Raw genomic sequence first — 19,787 nt, 5'->3', positions numbered from 1 at the left:
GTTGCACTGCCTCTGTGGGAAATTGGCAATGATGGGAGTGATGGTTGTGCAGGACATTGTATGGATGCAGAGCTCTAGATGAATTGGATTCTTTTGTTAAGCAGAGCTTGGGAGGCTGATGAGAACATTTTAAAAATCAAGTCAGCAGTTAATGTGGATTTCAGCAGTGATGGAGATGGGTTAGGGCTAGGTGGGCAAAGCTTCAGAAGTGGAAGTAGGTGGATTTGGCAATATTTAATTGGAGGAAATTTTTTCTCATCTAATACTGGACGTTGAACAAGCGACGTGACAAATTAGAGGCAGTGGAGGGGTCGAGAGAGGTGGTGGTGATGAGGTACAGCTGGATATCGTCAGCATACACGTGAAATCCAACGTGTTTTCTGATGGTGTTGCCGAGGGACAGCAGGTAGATAATAAAAAGGATAGAATCTTGGGGGATTCCAGAGATAATGGTACTGGAGCAGGAAGAGAAACCATTGCAAGAAATTCTCTAGCTATGAATGGACAGATTGAAATAGAACCAGGGAAGAACAGTCTCACCTAGTTGGACAACGGAGGAGAGATGTTAGAGGAGGATGGTGTGGTCAGCTATGAAATAGACTGCAGACAGGTCAAGGATGAGGAGGGATAGTTTACCATGGTCAGTCACATAGGATGTAATTTAGAGAGAGAAGCGGAAAGATGGAGACATGACTAATACATTGGCCATAAATGGTAGTCAATAGAAGATTGCTTCAGGAGATTGGCATGAATGCCTCATGCAGTTGGCAACAGGTTGATCTTTGCACCCTCAACTGCAGCTGCTTCTCTTGCTCATCCTCTTACTTCATAAGTCAAGGCCTTAATTTAGTAAAGCAAAGTTGTGCAACATGTGGAATGTGCAGCATCCTCAAGACCCTAGCAAGGCTGTATTTCAGGATGCCCACAAATTGATTCAGACACTTTAAAATGCCAATGGTGTGCTCAATTATGCCAGTGCATGACTGGATTTCACTAACTCAACTAGTGTCCTCAGAAACTACGCAAATCTCATGATGTCTGGCCATAGAAACCACCCACAAACTGGCTGCGATAGTGGACTGCCTTAAAATGAAGATACTGTGATAGCTGATAGGGAAGTAAGTATTCACTTACATGATACCATACTGCTAGTTGAAATAGTAACATGTTGAGATGGAATATATGAATGGAGGTTGTGGCATTCTGCAAAGAGAGTATAAACAGCCATGTGGATTCAATCATTAGTTCCTAGAACCTTTGTAAAACTGCTTTGCCTTGTTGTCCTACACCATCAGTCCACATGGAAGATGATCAAATGCAACTGTAACTAATACATCTGTGCACAGCTGATTGTCTAAAGTTAATGGAGTCCCAGTGACGGTCTGGAAGGAACCTATAGCATAAAATTTAAGAGCCACTGTGACATTAACAGCCATTGGCAGTTTTGTGCCTGTGGTGGATGTGGGTTGCAGCACGTGACATGCCTCAGCGACAACTTTCTTGGTAAAGCAAAACTTCTGCAACCACTATTCCTGTGAAAACTGCAGATGTATGTCTCTGGATACACACTCTAGTGTGGGTCCCAGCCAATGGGTGTCATGCACCACCACTGCTGCATGACTAGTCTTGTAGCCCCCTCTGTTGCTACCCCTCTTATTCCTAAAAGCAGTAATATACAGGAAGTCCCAAAGGAATTTCACTGTACTTTGAAACAATGGGGGGAAAAAATGGCAATAAATGGTGCAAACTACTCTGCTATCTGCCTTTGTAACAGCAAGCCAAAAAACTGTACAATTGGAATTCATATTAGAACCACTGATAATGGACTATATAAATGTTCTTCCGGCTTCTGCTAAGTGCCTAGCAACCCTGACACCTGCTTTAAATGGGCAAGATGACGACAGCGGAAATGATGGAAAACAAGAAATGCAACATTATTTTCAGCTTATTTGAATGAATCAGCCTAAAAATTGCTGGCTTTTCCTGCACCCACTAGAAATTGATTTAATCTCAAAACTGGGCGACAATCTGGTGCGATGGTCCGATTATCCCTGTAAAATGGGCAGACCCGATCAGAAAATCCAGGCCCTGGGGACTAGGATTAAAGCTAATAAATCTTTTCATTTATAAATATGAAGTATTTTTATTGGGAATCATTTGATATGGTGTAATCCAATTTATATTAAACATTTCTCCTGAAAATAATAATAAAATTACCAAAATTGGTTGCCAGAGCCCATTACACAATGGTGTTTGAAAAACAAAATGCTCTATTGTATCCAGGAAATCAGCTGGGGCTTGAAATTGAAAAATCTGGAAACTAAGTGTTTTTACCTCAGAGTAACTAGGTTTCGTAAGTTGCTCTTCAGGAGCAAAACTTGGTCCTTTATCCAATTACATGGTAACATACTTTAATGCACATTGTATACACATTAAGAGTATTGCTGAAAATCTGTATGTTGCAATTGAAAGGCGTTAGGAACTTGGAGAAGTCCTACCGCATTCACAATTTTGCTCGCAGAGATCAACTGATGCCGTGACGTTTCTCATGTACCTTCCCACTTTCAACATTCTTGGAGATCAAAGGTTGCACATGAACACTTTTGGAATGGAAGGGATGGCTGAGCGCTAAGGAGAACAAAAAGGTTTAAAAAACAGAAGAAAAGGAAAGTTGCATAATTATTATAAGGATATGGTACGAGAACCACAGAGTCCTGAACTTGTGCCTGGACAGAGTTAAAGATCCTGCGCACAAGCAGGATAAATTCCATATTCAAGTGCTTTTCATTCATCACTCTGGGCTAGTATAAATATGGAGGGTAGTGGGACACCGCCAATGCTTTGTGAAGTGGCTTTCAATTCCTTCTAGAAAATGTTATCAACTTAAAAATCTTGTATTCCAATAATTCTTCACAGACCTAGTTTAAAATTTCTAATATCCAGGCTTTGGCACTGTACATAAATGCTTTCAGTACCAGCATATAATATCTACTGGAACAAGGACTCCCTTCTCTGGACCTGTTCTGCATTATTTCCCAAACTGGTATTTTTAAAATATTAGAATTTTTATAGTGCCAATCATATAGAAATTTAAACCAGCTCGATACTCATAATTGAGTATTTACTGATGATGTTCTAGGGACTGGGTTACATTTAGGAAAGTAGTCATACTCATGTCTGAAATAGGTAAAACCAACAATCTGTATACACATACACACTTTGGGCCCAAATTTGGCTCTCCCGTTTTTTCGGCACACTCACGTGAGATGCGCCAACTTCCTCAGATCCAAACGGCACCAAAAAGATGTCACGGATTCTGGCCCCTCTGCCGACTCTCCTGGGGCTTGGCGCGGCGTGGAGAGGCCATTGGGGGGGGGGGGGGGCAGAGCTAGGGCCCTGCGCCTAAAAGAGTGCCGGCAGCTGTCCTCATGCGCAGTTGAGCGTTCGCGCATGCGCAGTAGCTCCTCCCATGATTGTGATGATGCATGCCTGCGGCGTGGGACCCAACGCATCCCGCCCCTGTCATGAGCCGAGTGGCCTGCCGCACAGGCTGGCCACTACCTTCCCTGGCGAAAAGTCCCGACCCTTGGTGAAAAGTCCCGCCCCGTGGCGAAGTCCACTTCCCGGGCCGAGTTAGGAAGGTAGGACTTAAGTTTTATTTTTTATTTATTATTGATGGTTTTTAATGCTTCTGGAATGTTATTGTGAAAGTGTTTAGTGCTTTGCAAGATCCTCTCCGCTTCACTCCACCATCCCCCACCACCTCTGGCTACCTGCGCTGATTTCTTAACTCTCCACAAGGGTTTTCTGTGCGGCCACATACACTGGCGTAAGTTAGTTTGGAGCAACTATTAGCTGTCCAAACTGGCTTAAATGGCCAAAATGGGCGTAGGTGGCTGGTAATGCCCCCTTTTGAAAAAAAAATCTAAACTAAAAAAAAATCCTAGCTAACTCGCTTACACTGGTGCAAATTAAATGTGCAGAATGGGGAATTTTAAGATACTCCAGAAAAATCAAGTTGCTCCAAAAAAATGGAGCAACTCCTGGGCAAATTTGGGCCTATTGAGTATACAAAGTTGATGCTATGATCTTCACTCAAGAATATAGCACCAATTTTGTAAATATTTTATTCAACAAAAATATAAAAAGTAAAGGACTCCCAATATTTCCTGGAACAAAGACAGGTTCTATACAGTTCAGTGGAATACTGTTAGGAATGTTGGAATATTACATGGCCGCTTCATGTACTCCTTCAATGGAAGTCAAAGTTTAATCTCTCCAAAACAGCACATCAAACCCTTCCCTTGTGCAGTCAATTTCAAGCGCAGCAAGCATTCCAGTCCATTTCTTACATAAGGAAAGAATTGCTTCAAAAAAAATCAACACAAATGCAATATGATTCACTCAGAGCCATAGAAATATGTCAGAGTAAATGTGCGGTATTGTGGTACACAGATTAAGGTGGTCCCGGTTTCAATTGCTTGATGTGCTGAAAAGGGGAGTCTACCAATATTACTGATATGTAACCCAGTGACTTCTGCTAGTAAACAAGTGGAAATCAGGGGAAGACTAGATCAACCTTCCATGAGCCACTTCACCAGATTATCAGAAGGTAACCAACAATTGGGGTAATCTTTTTCAACACAGAAAAATAAGCTAGCAGAATTTGGGAGCACAATTTGAGCATGCCTCAAAAACAAAGAGAGGGACCTTGAACCCTCATCGGAAAATAAATCCTGTCCTGTGGGATTCGATTCAAATCTTTACTCCTAATATTTGTCATCGGTCAGAATCCAGATACTGATTAGGAAAGTATGAATTAACAGCAAGAGGCTTTTTCCAAATTCAATCTTAAAATAAGGACAGTTGCATTTGATTGAAGAGCCTAAAGTATCTTACTTACTTATTTTTATTATTTTGTGTGGATTCTGTATAAATCAAGGTGTGGAAAGATAGCACTGGGAAATGTAGCAATATTTCCACTTTTGTCATCCAGAATTCACACTGAGCTATTGGTGATAGAGAAGCAATCTATCTCTATTAAGGCCAGAGAATGTGCCATACTACCAACCCAAGAAAACATCCTTTTACTATACAGACACCCTTTTACTGTTCCAACATGTATTTTCTACTTCACATATCAACATCTTCGGAGTACTAAATAGTGGGCAATTTGAGCCCATGTTCAACAGGAAGGCACAGGCGGCAAAATCTTTACAGCCATCGAAAAAACATTTTCTCCTTACTTTCATCAATCTAGGCTGGTCCCAGAAAGGAACAATGAGTGTGCCAACCAGTCCACATACATTGTGTAGACTTCAGTAAATAGATGAACATTAATATCTTTATTGCAAGCAAAGGCAGCAGACTCCAAAAATAAAAACAGCTCATTAATTTAATGGGCAAAATATATTTAAAAAATATCACTAATTTTAATTAGAAGGGAGGCATCTGTACAATGACAATTATCACTATGTCTTTGTTCCTTTTTTATGCTTTACCCCGATGCAGTTAGAAAGTCCACAGAAATTTTAGGCCATCTAGGCAGTCAATTAAAGAAACTATTTTAAGCTTATTCACCAACACTAAACAAGCTATATTAGTGTTAAAGCTGTTTAAATTTCTGAATAGCATCATTATTATAACAACCTAAAGCAAGTAAAACACACAGAAAAAGAATCATTACTTATGCTGTGTGAAGTGATACATTTTGGAAGGAAAACTGAGGAGGCAGTATATACTAAATGGTCCAATTTTAAAGGGGGTGCAAGAACAGCGAGGCTGGGGAAGAACACATTGAAAAGACTGTTAAAGTATACGGGATCCTTAGCTTTATAAAAACAAAAGGGGCAGAAAAAAAAGAGAACAGTTGAGACAGAATTAAGTGCAGTATGCAGAATAATTTGACAGTCAAGCAGAGAACACATCCTTTAAATAGACTTCACCAATCAGTAAAAACAAAAGTCAAAGCACCTAAATACTGCTTTTTAAAGACATTAGCATAAATACATTTCAGAGAATACTCCTTCAGAAATTGCATTTGCAGTGGTGTGCTGATGTCTCAGACTAAAAGCAATTCACAACAGAAGTAGTCTTGCTACCAGTTTAACACCAAAAATTAAGTTTAAAAAATGTCCAAATAAAAAAAAAATCACAAATGTACACAAGTCAACATTTAATACAAGTTACTCAAACTGAAATATCATCATAATCGGCTTTCAATAACAATGGCTGGGAATTCTCACTCTGTACAATGCTTCCCCAAACAAAAAGCATTCTACATAATGGGGTAGATTTTACAAGGTTCTGCTCTGGCACATTGGGAATTCAGGTGTAATAGGTCAGGGGGATCAGCAGAATTTTCAGTCCATTAATTTTGCTAGACAAAAATTTGGGAGCTACAAGTTGACTGAGGAACACACTGACAAGAGCAAGGTTTTTCTGAGAGATGGTGAGAAACTAAGTTTAGTCCGAACAGGAGTTTGGCACCAAGCAGAGTGGGCCTGAATCTGTAAGACAAAACAGAAATAAAAATTGTGTTGTTGAGAGGATTTAACTAGAAGGAGCAGATCAAGGCGAGAGTGACCAGTACAATGAAAAGGCACCAGGGTAAAGGGAGTTTAGTCCAAACGTGAACTCGGAACTGAAGTATAGTTAACTTGAAACTACTTTCAATTATTTAAGTTTTAATTTTTCGGATCCATTTACTATGGAAACCTGTGTTGTGCAAAACGTGCATTAATGTGAGAATTTTTGGCAACTATATTTGTCCAGGACAACCACAGTTTAAGAAGTGCTTCCAAGTGGATTCACTGAAGCTCAAAGTTACTGAGCTTGAGAAGCAATTGAAGACACTCTGTGGCAGTGGGAAAAAAGAGCCTGGGTTACCTTTAGCTAAGGAGAGCAAAGCGCGATAAAGCCAGATCAAATGATTGGTAACTGGGCTAGCTGTGCGTCACATATGTTCAAGTTTGATGAAATTATTAAGAACTTGGATGAATTCATCAGCATCAATCAGTATTGATTTAATAGGGCTAAAATTCCAGTCGGAGGCTTCCTTCGTACGAACGCCTCCGACCTTAAAAAAAAATCCACGAATCTACCTGCTGGTCCCGGAGAAACATAGGATCCCGGTCGGAGGCCTTCAGTTGCTGCGCATCACATGGGGGCCTGTCTTCGAGGCACACAAGTCCAAGCTGGAGTCACGTGAGCTTGGACAACCAATCACGATGCAGTATTCTCATTGATAATAATGGGAACTCCGTTTCTCCGAGTTCCCATTACTATAAATGAGAAAACCTCCTAAAACACCCAAACACAACATATTTAAAATTAATTGAAATTAAAGTTAATTGAAATTAAAGTTAATTAAATGTTTGAGAAAAAAAAAAGTGTGTTTTAATGCAGTTTAAAATAAACTTACCTTAATGGACAGGATTTTTTTACATAAAAATGTGTTTTAAAATTTAATTTTTGTATGTTTTAAAACTCTTACTCTGGCAACAGTAGGTTGTGCGCCTGCTTTCACCAGGCGAAAGAGTTTGAAGGACATTCGCTGGGCATGAGTTGGGCAAATAGCCCGATCGCGGCTGTGCGAATGTCCTTCCTGCGGGGATGTGGAGGATCTGTCAAGAGAAATCTTGACAGATCAAAAAAGCCAGTTTTTGGCGCATGCACACTGCGCCTTCGTACAGACCCGGTGAGGCCGGAATTTCAGCCCAAATGGTAAAGAGGGGGGTCGTGCTTGAACAACCTTATAGAATTGTTTGAAATGACAAAATAAGTGAAGGAAAGCAGTAAATATGGCTTATATGGACTTTCAAAAAGCATTTTATAGCATACAAGATGCTTAAGGTAAAGGTAATGGCACATGAAATTAAGGGGAATATGATCACACTTGATAGAGAAGTGGTTGGAGAGCACATAGCATATATATATATATATATATACACACATGTGCGTATGTATGTGAATATGTATGTGTAGATATGTACGTGTATGTATAAAGGTATGTATATGTATGTGCACGCACAAATGCATGTATGCGCGCGTGTGTATATATTATATATATATATATACATATGTATGTGCATGTAACTTCTATTTATATAGCGCCTTTAACGTAGTAAAACACCCCAAGGCGCTTTACAGGAGTATCATAAGACAAAAAATTTGGCACCGAGCCACATAAGCATAAATTAGGGCAGATGACCAAAAGCTTGGTCAAAGTGGTAGGTTTTAAGGGGTGTCTTAAAGAAGGAAAGAGAGGGGGAGAGGCAAAGTGGTTAGGGAGGGAATTCCAGAGCTTAGGGCCTAGGCAACAGAAGACATGGCCACCAATGGCTGATCGATTATACTCAGGGATGCTCAATAGGGCAGAATTAGAGAGCACTGATATCTCAGATGTTGGGTGGGGAGGGAGGGGTGTGTGTGTGTGGAGCTGGAGAAGATTACAGAGACAGGGAGAGGTATTTGAAAACAGGATGAGAATTTTGAAATAGAGAATGGAGTAGATGAACTTTGGTGTGGATAAAATTAACGCAAGTAGATTAGCCCATAAAATGCAAACAGAATTTGTATCTCGAGAGACAAAAACAAAGAGGTAGTGCCAAACCTGTACAAGATCACAATTGGAGTTCTATACAGTTTTGGCCACCTCATTCATCATCATCATAGGCGGTCCCTCGAACGAGGATGACTTGCTTCCACATGAGCTCACAGATGTTTCAATGAAGGATCCGATGTTCCAGTCCTGAACTCCAATGGAAGGGGTGGAAGATGCCTGTGCGTGGATTTTTAAAAAAAACGTGTGGTGACCATTGCACATCAGTCACCACACGGGCTTGACAGAGCTAGGCCTTTATCCAGTGGCAAGGGTTAACCAGGACGACTGGAGACCTGCTCTGCCCACCTCATTATAGATGGTATAACTAAGCAATATTTTTTTTAAAGTGCACAATAGATTAATTTGGATGTTACCAGCAATAAGAGGCAACAATTTAGAAGAGATTTTAGGGCTTTTTCACAAGAGCGGAGGTGGTGAAGGTGTAAACTAAAAAAAAATCAAGACTTCAAAGGGTCATGATTTTGTTTTACAATATCGTTGACCAGTGAAACAAAAACACAAATTTATGATGATTGCAAAAAGAATTAAATGGAGGTCAGGAAAAAATATTTTACAGAGAGAGGCTAGAATGCAGAAGTCTGCTACAAATTATTAATGTTCTTAAGTTCTTGTAAAAGAGAAATATTACAAGGGTATGTATGGGGAGCAAGGAGAGTGGAATTAAACTAGGTGGGTAACATGAAAAGCATTAACACATAATTAATGTGCCAAATCACCCTTTTCTATACAGTATCATATGCTCCTGGCATGCAAAGCTTTGAATGGCTAATCTAGTATAAATTTCTAACAATGAAATTACATGGAATGTAAAGGACACCAGGAATTATTACAAGGCAGTAAATGAAACACACGAAGTACCAGTTAGCTCAACTTGCAAAAGTGAAATGCAAGCGGTTTATAAAAGCAACAGGTATCAGGGTAGTTATATTTAACCCGAGTATTCCAAGGACTTGGTACACAATACTATCCTCAATGAAGGTTTAATTATGATGTAATCAATGAAAGTTTAATGACTAATATGCTGCAGGTGAGTAGTAGAAAATAGTTCAATCTATATTACATAAAATTAAAAGAAAAAGTGTCAATTGTTTCTGCTTACGAGTATTGGGTAAGTGTCTCCAGATTATTCTGCATATTAAATGGAACTTTCTCTCCCAAATCGAAGAGCTTTTCCAATGCTTCATAAATGAATATAATACAAATAAGAGCAGCAAAGGCCTCTTCCGTGAAGCGGGTTATATAGCAAACCAGGCTACTCGAATCAGTAGCAACCAATATTATGCACAGGAATGCAGTCCACAGTCCAATGCTGGCACGGAGTGAGAGATACGAAAGGCCATATTCCCTGTTGATGGAAGGGAGAGACATTTAAGTCATCTTTTCAGTAAGAAACTGTGCATAACACACACAGATAAAATCACATCGGCCTGTTTCATAAACCAATTGGGATCAAATAACAGTTCAATGTACTGGATTGATCGTCTCCACATGCACCTCGTCATCATCTTGGCTGTCAATAGACCAGTTTTCTTCATTACTCATGATTGATGCTTTCTGACATTCAGCATGCCAAGAAATGAAGACCTCATAACTGGAGTAGTTCAAGTAGACAATTCAAACATTCCTTCCTGCATCTAGTTTTTTCCCAACCCCAAAGAAGCTTACTTTTGAATCCCAAGTGCGCTGGGAGAGGGAACTCTCCCTCAAACAAAATAGCCTTGGTGCCTGAAGAATATCTTAGATTATTTTTTCAAGAGGCGCTCAATACAAGCTCAGGTATATGTGCGCTGTGGCAGTGGGTTTATAAAATTTGAATCACAGTCCATTTGGTTACATTAGAAATGCCATTTACCATGACTTGTTTGAGATGTACCCAAGCGATTGCTACAGACATGATGGAGCTAGAAGATTTCCTACTTGTCCGGTCATAACAATAAAGGATGCATCGTATCATTCATTTAGCCATTTTCTGGTTAAAAACAACTGACTCTAGCACCCTTACTATAAATAGCTGACAAGAATTACACAGGTATTTAGAATGATCTACATAAAAAAACAAAGCTTGATACGACACATGTAATATGAAAATGCTGTGCAACCTATGCGGGTGAGGAATAGCAGAAAAGGATGGTGTGCTATCAACAAGATAGAGTTGAGAGAAAAAAAAACAGGTCCATCACTGCTATCAGGTAGCACTGTTCAAAGTTCAAACCTTTTAATCCCAGAGACAATTACCAGAATAGAGATCGGAATTGATTTCTAAATGCCATAAAACACTAAGTGAATGAATCTTCAGTGAGGCAGATAACTGATTGATGCCAGTTGAATCCTGTGTTCAGGTTTCAAACAGAATTGCTATATATTGAAGATACCCCAGAGTCAAAGAAACAGAACAAGGGAATGGGTCAAAGTGCTTCTGAATATATAATATAGGCATAACCCTCAATAGCAAACAGCTTTCCAGAGGTCATAATCTGCCACCACCTGGCTCGACTCAAATCTTTATGTGAAAAATAAACCTGAGAGATCTAGATTGAGTTCTTCACTTGATATCTGAGACAGGAGGTCCATCCGAGGTGAGAGATAGATGAGGGAGGCACTGCTCAACTCCTAAACCGTCCAAGAACAACACTGGCACCATAATGTTATCATGATGTATATTCTATCATGGTATTATCTGTATAACTAATCTCCTTTTCCTTGCATCTTAAAGACTCCAGAAATTAATGAGAATTGAGAAAGGTGTACAGAAACGTTTGCCTCTTCTGCTTGTCGAGTCACAACGATGACACCTCTTCCCAAGTCTTGGAGCAAAACTGTGAGCTGATGATTTTCTGCAGAAGCAAAACAGATCTACCAACTGGAGGATTCTATCACATAAAGATAACTTTTATTCATGAGAATGAACTGTTGAATAACAGAGCCAGAGAGCACATTGTTCACCCTGGCCAAGTGTTGCATTGAAAGAGATGCTGAATGTTATATTCAAAGATGGTACATCAATATCAATTCATTGTGGCCCAGAACAACAGTGAGTCACAGCCTGCGTGTTGAGAGAACAGATTAAAGATGCAGATCGATTTTGCACTGCAGCTTTAATGCAAGCCTAAAACAATCTTGCTGCTTGAAGGTCAAACCAGATTGTGTGCTAATTGAACTCCTGTTGGATACACTGGCCTTGGACCCCAATTCCTCAGCTAAATATCCATGCATCAGAAAAAGCTGCAGTAACAGTATAACCCTTCCAAGAACATTATGGCCTTGAAATTCTGCAGGGGTTCTCTCGGTCTTCTGCTGCAACTCCAGTGGAACCCCAGGAAACAGTGAAAATGGCAGGAGGCCTGGAGAAACCCTGTTGAATTTCAGGGGCCTACAGTCAAACACTGCACTGCTACTGTTCTTAGATGTTGAGAATCTGGCCTCAAAATGGAATGCACAGCCCACAGAGATGGGTCAGTATTTTTACGGCCCAAGAGTTCACAGCACTCCCATCTTTCCACAAAGAACTGAAAGACTATTTCTTCATGTATGTCCTCAATTGGGACTCTAGGAAAATGGTCACTACTGGGCAGAAAATACAAGGGAGGATTTAAAGATCTCTTGTTTGCTTAAGTCATGATTGTTGTAATACTGGATTGGTGATGCTTGGATCCACAGAGTAAATCACAAAGCAGTGCATTTTTTGATAATGGTGAATGGGTAGCCCACCTTGTGGAATTCGTCCAGCACCTTGGTGGCATTCCTAGAATACCTTCAATGTATGTGGATAGCACGTTTCAGGAGGTGGTCACCTCGCAGCAGAAGAGGGAGCATGCATAGAGGGAATGTGTGACCGCCAGATAGACAAGGAGGACCAAGCAGATAATGCAGGAGCCCCCGAGTGCATCTCACTCTCTAATCGGTATTTACGAGTGAGGGCGATGGTTCCTCTGGGGTGTACAGACAGAGCAAAGTACACAGCTCAGCTGCACTAGGGAGGAGGAGGAAGATCGGGAAAACAGTGATAGTAGATTCAATAGTTAGGGGAACAGACAGGCGGTTCTGCGGCTGCAGATGTGATTCCAGGAGATATGTTGCCTCCCTGGTACTAGGGTCAAGGATGTCTCTGAGTGGCTGTAGGACATTAAGGGAGTCGGGTGAACAGCCAGAGGTCGTGGTCCATATTGGTATCAACGACATAGGTAGAAAGAGGGATGAGGTCCTGCAAGGAGATTTTAGGGAGCTAGGAAAGAGATTAAAAAGCAGGACCTCAAAGGTAGTAATCTCTGGATTACTTCCAGTGCCATGAGCTAGCGAGTATAGAAATAGGAGGATAGAGCAGATGAATGTGTGGCTGCAGAGGCGATGCACGAGGGAGGGCTTTAGGTTCCTGGGACATGTGGCTGGTTCAAGGGGAGGCGAGACCTGTTCAGGCTGGATGGGTTGCACCGCAACAGAGCTGGTGGGGGGGGGGGTTGCTAATTTGGCAGGGGGATGGGCAACCAGGATGTAGCACTAGAAAGGAGAAACAAGGTGCACAAAGGATTGGGAGAGACAGATAGCTCTAGAAGAAGAAATAGTATATATGGGTCTAAAATAGGTTTACAGTGTGTGTGTGTAAATGCACAAAGCATGATAAATAAGCTTGGTGAGCTGAAGGCGCAAATAGCCACATGGGAATATGATGCTGTTGCAATAACAGAGACCTGGCCCAAAAAAAGGGCAGGATTCGGTACAGAATATTTTCCTGGATAAAAGATGTTCGGGAAAGATCGGGAAAGATAGGGAAGGAAAGAAAAGAGGAGTGACAATGTTGATTAAGGAGAATATTACAGTGCTGGAGAGAGAGGATGTCCTGGAAGGGGTCATGGACAGAATTTATTTGGTTCGAGTTAAGAAATAGAGGTGCCATTACATTACTCAAAGCACTGGAGAAGTACCACCAACGCTGCCTCCGCAAGATCCTGCAAATCCATTGGCAGCATAGGTGCACCGAGGTCTGTGTTCTCGTTCAGGCCAACATCCCCAGCCTCCTTGAAAAAATGTAACATCCCCACCATAACCTGGGAATCCCTGGCCCAAGACTGCTCAAAGTTAAGGAGAAGCATCCGGGAAGGTGCCGAACATCGAGTCTCTTCGCCGGGAGCAAGCAGAGGCCAAACGCAAACAGCGGAAGGAGCGCACGACAACCCAAGCACCCCCACCCACCTGTCCCTTCAACCGCCATCTGTCCCACCTGTGACAAAGACTGTAGGTCCCGCATTGGACTCGGTCACCTGAGAACGCATTAGTGTGGAAGCAAGTCATCCTCGACTCCAAGGGACTGCCAAAGAAGGTTTCTATAGTTAACCAACGAGTGGGAAGGATATAGTAGAGGAGTAAATTTGCAGGGAAATTACAGAGAGCTGCAAGAACTATAGAGTAGTGATAATGGGGGACTTCAATTATCCTTATATGAACTGGGATAGTAATAGTGCAAAGGGCAGAGAGGGGAAAGAATTTCTGAAGTGTGTTCAGGAGAACTTTCTTCATTGGTAAGTTTCTGTCCCAAAGAGGAAGGAGATATTGTTGGATCTCATTCTGGCGATTGAGATGAGTCAAGTGGTGTAGGAGAACATTTCGGAAACAGTGATCATAGTATCATAAGGTTTAGATTAGCTATGGAAAGGACATGGAGCAATCTAGAGTAAAAATACTTAATTGGAGGAGGGCCAATTTTAGTGGGTTGAGAACGGATCTGGCCCGGATAAATTGGAATCAAAAGTTGGCAGGCAAAACTGTAATCAAACAATGGGCTGCCTTTAAAGAGGAGTTAAGGTACATTCCCATGAGGGGAAAAGGTAGGCTACCAAAGCCAGAGCTCCCTGGATCACGAAAGAGATAGAGTGTAAGAGTTCGGGAGGAGGCCAGCATTGCGAGAGCGGAGCGGGTGTGGGACTACAAAGGGCGGCAGCAGCTTGGTGCAGCGGCAGTTCGGGAGGAGGCCAGTTGCAGCAGGGGCAGAAAGTAATAAAAAAAAAGTTGAAATCGAAGCGTCAAGCAGGTAAGTGATTGGCTGATGGATTGGTGAGTCTTTTTTCTTTTTCTTTTTTTTCCTTTAAGAAACCTTTGGCATTGTTGTAGTTTAAGAACTGCAATTAAATATATGTGATCTTTATTACCTAAGGAGAACCAGTTAATTAAACCAGCTGTCAGCTGAGTAGCAGCTGGGTGTGTTTTGCTAAGGTTTAGAACTTGGAGGTTCTACTTGATAGTTCCGAGTGTAACTAGAGGGATGGCAGGGAAGCTCAGTCCCGTGGATTGCACATCCTGTTGCATGTGGGAAATCCTGGATGCTTCACGCAGCCGGGGCGACCACGTGTGCAGGTGGTGTCTTCAGCTGCACCAACTCAAGTTCCATGTTTTGGAGCTTGAGCGGCGGTTGGCGTCACCGCGGAGCATCTGCGAGCCTGAGAGCTACGTGGTTATCATGTTTCAAGAGGCGGTCACCCCTCAGCTTAAGAGTGTGCAGGCAGATAGGGATTGGGTGACCGCCGCGGACAGAAGAGGAGGACTAGGCAGGTAGTGTAGGAGTCGCGAGTCCGCCTCGCTCTCCAACCGGTACTCTGTTCTGAGTACCCGGGGTGGGGGGGGGCGATGGTGGCTCTGGGGAGTGCAGCCACAGCCAAATCTACAGCACCACGGGTGGCTCAGCTGCACGGGGGCTGTGGGGAGGGGGGGGTGGGGAAAGAAGAATGGAAGAGCTTCACTGGTAGGGGATTCTATAGTCAGGGGAGCAGACAGGCGTTTCTGCGGCCGCAGACGTGACTCCAGGATGGTATGTTGCCTCCCTGGTGTCAGGGTCAAGGATGTCACTGAACGGCTGCAGGGCATTCTGGGGGGAGAGGGCGAACAGCCAGAAGTCGTGGTCCACATCGGTACCAATGACATAGGTAGGAAGAGGGATGAGGTCCAGCAGGCAGAGTTTAGGGAGCTAGGAGAGAGATTAAAAAGCACAACCTCAAAGGTAGTCATCTCCGGATTACTCCCAGTGCCACGAGCTAGTGAGTACAGAAATAGAAGGATATAGCAGATGAATACGCAGCTGGAGAGATGGTGCGGGTGGGAGGGCTTTAATTTCCTGAGGCATTGGGACCGCTTCTGGTGGAGGTGGGACTTGTACAAGCCGGACGGGTTGCACCTCAACAGAGCCGGGACCAATTGCTAGTGCTGTTGGGGAGGGTTTAAACTAGCTTGGCAAGGGGATGAGAACCTGAAAATAGATTCAGTAGGGAGGGGAGTAAAGCTGGAATTAGAAAGTAAAAATAAAGAAAGCGAGTTTGAAGGAGAGAGGAAACAAGCAGGACAAACGGGTAAAAAAAACAAATTGAAAGGCACTTTGTCTAAATGCACGTAGCATTTGTAACAAAATTGATGAGTTGACGGCACAAATTGAGACAAATGGGTATGATCTGATAGCCATTACAGAGACGTGGTTGTAAGGTGACCAGGAATGGGAATTAAATATTCCGGGGTATTTGACAATCCGGAAGGACAAATAGAATGGAAAAGGAGGTGGGGTAGCTCTATTGATAAGGGATGAAATCACTGCAATAGAGAGAGACAATATTGGCTCAAATGATCAGGATGTTGAAACAGTTTGGGTGGAGATAAGGAATAATAAGGGGGAAAAAGTCACTGGAGGGCATAGTCTATATGCTCCCTAACAGTAGCAACTCTGTTGGTCGGAGCATAAACCAGGAAATAGTAGGGGCTTGTAAAAAGGGAACAGCAATAATCACGGTTGATTTTAACCTCCATATTGATTTGACAAATCAAATTGGTCAGGGTAGCCTTGAGGAAGAGTTCATAGAGTGCATAAGGGACGGGTTCCTTGAGCAGTATGTAACGGAACCAACCAGGGGGCAGGCTATCTTAGATCTGATCCTGTGTAATAAGACAGGATTAATAAACAATCTCCTAGTAAAGGATCCCCTTGGAATGAGTGATCATAGCATGATTGAATTTCAAATTCAGATGGAGGGTGAGAAAGTTGGATCTCTAACCAGCGTACTAAGCTTAAATAAAGAAGACTATGAAGGTATGAGGGCAGAGTTGGCTAAAGTGGACTGGGAAAATAGATTAAAGTGTAGGACGGTTGATGAACAGTAGTGTACATTTAAGGAGATATTTCACAACTCTCAATAAAAATATATTCCAGTGAGGAGGAAAGGGTGTAAGAGAAAAGATAGCCATCCGTGGCTAACTAAAGAAATAAAGGACGGTATCCAATTAAAAATAAGGGCATACAATGTGGCCAAAACTAGTGGGAGGACAGAAGATTGGGAAGTATTTAAAAGCCAACAAAGAATGACAATAAAAATGATTACGAAAGGGAAGATAAGACTATGAAAGTAAACTAGCATGAAATATAAAAACAGATAGCAAGAGTTTCTATAGATATATAAAAAGGCTAAAGTAAATGTTGGTCCCTTAAGAGGATGAGACCGGGGAATTTGTAATGGGGAACATGGAGATGGCAGAAACTCTGAACAAATATTTTGTATCAGTCTTTACAGTAGAGGACATTAATAATATTCCAACAATGGCTAGTCAAGGGGCTACGGGGGGAGGAACTTACACAATCACAATCACTAAGGAGATGGTACTCAGCAAGATAATGGGACTAAAGGAGGATAAATCCCCTGGACCTGATGGCTTGCATCCTGGGGTCTTAAGAGAAGTAGCAGTAGGGATTGTGGATGCATTGGTTGTAATTTACCAAAATTCCCCGGACTCTGGGGAGGTCCCAGCAGATTGGAAAACTGCAAATGTAGCGCCCCTGTTTAAAAAGGAGGCAGACAAAAAGCAGGAAACTATAGACCAGTTAGCCTAACATCTGTGGTTGGGAAAATGTTGGAGTCCATTATTAAAGAAGCAGTAGCAAGATATTTGGAAAAGCAAAATTCGGTCAGGCAGAGTCAGCATGGATTTATGAAGGGGAAGTCATGTTTGACAAATTTGTTCGAATTCTTTGAGGATGTAACGAACAGGGTGGATAAAGGGGAACCAGTGGATGTGGTGTATTTGGACTTCCAGAAGGCATTTGATAAGGTGCTACATAAAAGGTTACGGCAGAACATAAAAGTTCACAGGGTTGGGGGCAATATATTAGCACGGATAGAGGATTGGCTAACAAACAGACAACAGAGAGTCGGGATAAATGGTTCATTCTCGGGTTGACAATCAGTAACCAGTGGGGTGGCGCAGGGATCAGTGCTGGGCCCCCAACTATTTACAATCTATATTAACGGCTAGGAGGAAGGGACTGCGTGTAACGTAGCCAAGTTTGCTGACGATACAAAGATGGGAGGAAAAGCAATGTGTGAGGAGAACACAAAAAATCTGCAAAAGGACATAGACAGGTTAAGTGAGTGGGCAAAAATTTGGCCAATGGAGTATAATGTTGGAAAGTGTGAGGTCATGCACTTTGGCAGGAAAAATCAAAGAGCAAGTTATTATTTAAATGGAGAAAGATTGCAAAGTGCTGCAGTACACCGGGACCTGGGAGTACTTGTGCATGAAACACAAAAGGATAGTATGCAGGTACAGCAAGTGATCAGGAAGGCCAATGGAATCTTGGCCTTTATTGCAAAGGGGCTGGAGTATAAAAGCAGGGAAGTCCTGCTACAGTTGTACAGGGTATTGGTGAGGCCACACCGGGAATACAGCGTGCAGTTTTGGTTTCCATATTTACGAAAGGATATACTTGCTTTGGAGGCAGTTCAGAGAAGGTTCACAAGGTTGATTCCAGAGATGTGGGGTTTGACTTATAAGGAAAGATTGAGTAGATTGGGCCTCTACTCATTGGGAGTTCAGGTGAATGAGAGGAAATCTTATCGAAACGTATAAGATTATGAGGGGGCTTGACAAGGTGGATGCAAAGAGGATATTTCCACTGATGGAGGAGACTAGAACTAGAGGGGCATAATCTTAGAATAAGGGGCCACCCATTTAAAACTGAGATGAGGAGAATTTTCTTCTCTGAGAGTTGTGGATCTGTGGAATTCGCTGCCTCAGAGCTGTGGAAGCTGGAACATTGAATAAATTTAAGACAGAAATAGACAGTTTCTTAAATGAGAAGGGAATAAGGGGTTATGGAGAGCGGGCAGGGAAGTGGACCCGAGTCCATGATCGGATCAGCCATGATCGTATTAAATGGCGGAGCAGGCTCTAGGGGCCGTATGGCCTACTGCTGTTCCTATTTCTTATGTTCTTATGCAAGATGAAGCAGAAAAAGGAGACGTATGACAGATGTCAAGTTGAGAATACAAGTGAGAACCAGGCTGAATATAGAAAGTTCAGAGGAGAAGTGAAATAAGAGGGATAAAAAGCAAGTATGAGAACAGACTGGCTGCTAACATGAAATGGAATCCCAAAGTCCTCTAAAGGTATATAAATAATAAACAGGTACTAAGACGAGGGGTGGGGCCGATTCGGGACCAAAAAGGAAACCTAGGCATGGAGGCAGAGGGCATGGCTGAGGTACCAAATGAGTACTTTGCATCTGTCTATACCAAGGAAAAAGCTGTTGCCAAAGTCATATTGAGTGAAGGAGAAGGCAGTTGGGATGCTAGATGGTTTAAAAATTGATAAAGAGGAGATACTATAAAGGCTGGCTGTACTTAAAGTAGAGAAGTCACCAGAACTGGTTGGGATGCATCCTAGGATGCTGAGGGAAGTGAGGGTGGAAATTGCATAGGTACTGGCCATAATCTTCCAATCCTCCTTAGATACGGGGCTAGTGCCAGAGGACTCAAGAATTGCAAATGTTACACCCTTGTTCAAAAAAGGTGTAAAGATAAACCCAGCAACTATAGACCAGTCAGCTTAACCTCGGTATTGGGAAGCTTTCAGAAACAATAATCCATGACAAAATTAACCGTCACTTGGACAAGTGTGGGTTAATTAAGGAAAGCCAGCACAGATGTCAAAGGCAAATCGTCTTTAGCTAACTGGATTGAGTTTTTTGATGAGAACAATGCAGTTCATGTGTTGTATATGGATTTCCAAAAGGAGTTGGACTTAATAGGCTTGCCAGCAAAGTTGAAGCCCATGGAATAAAAGGGACAGTGGCAGCATGGATAGGAAGTGACAGGAAACAGGAAGTAGCGGTGTTCAGTTCTTTTTTGGACTGGAGGAA

General features: G+C 42.2%; 1 protein-coding gene across 9 annotated transcripts in view; it reads right to left on the bottom strand.

The window, feature by feature from the left end:
- Positions 1–19,787, bottom strand: part of LOC139264424 (sodium bicarbonate cotransporter 3-like) — a 250,666-nt gene that overhangs the window by 63,777 nt on the left and 167,102 nt on the right. For 8 of the 9 annotated variants that reach the window (XM_070880868.1, XM_070880862.1, XM_070880864.1 and 5 more), the window contains one exon: positions 9,726–9,971. The exons of the other annotated variant lie outside the window; for it this stretch is intronic. In XM_070880868.1, the coding sequence (XP_070736969.1) occupies positions 9,726–9,971 (246 nt within the window). The remainder of the gene's footprint in view (positions 1–9,725; positions 9,972–19,787) is intronic. 9 annotated transcript variants of the gene reach the window in all.

This window comes from Pristiophorus japonicus, chromosome 5 (genome assembly GCF_044704955.1).
Source record: "Pristiophorus japonicus isolate sPriJap1 chromosome 5, sPriJap1.hap1, whole genome shotgun sequence".
Classification (NCBI taxonomy): domain Eukaryota; kingdom Metazoa; phylum Chordata; class Chondrichthyes; family Pristiophoridae; genus Pristiophorus; species Pristiophorus japonicus.
Note: the sequence above shows the minus strand (reverse complement) of the source record. Positions and strands in the feature narration are given on the sequence as shown.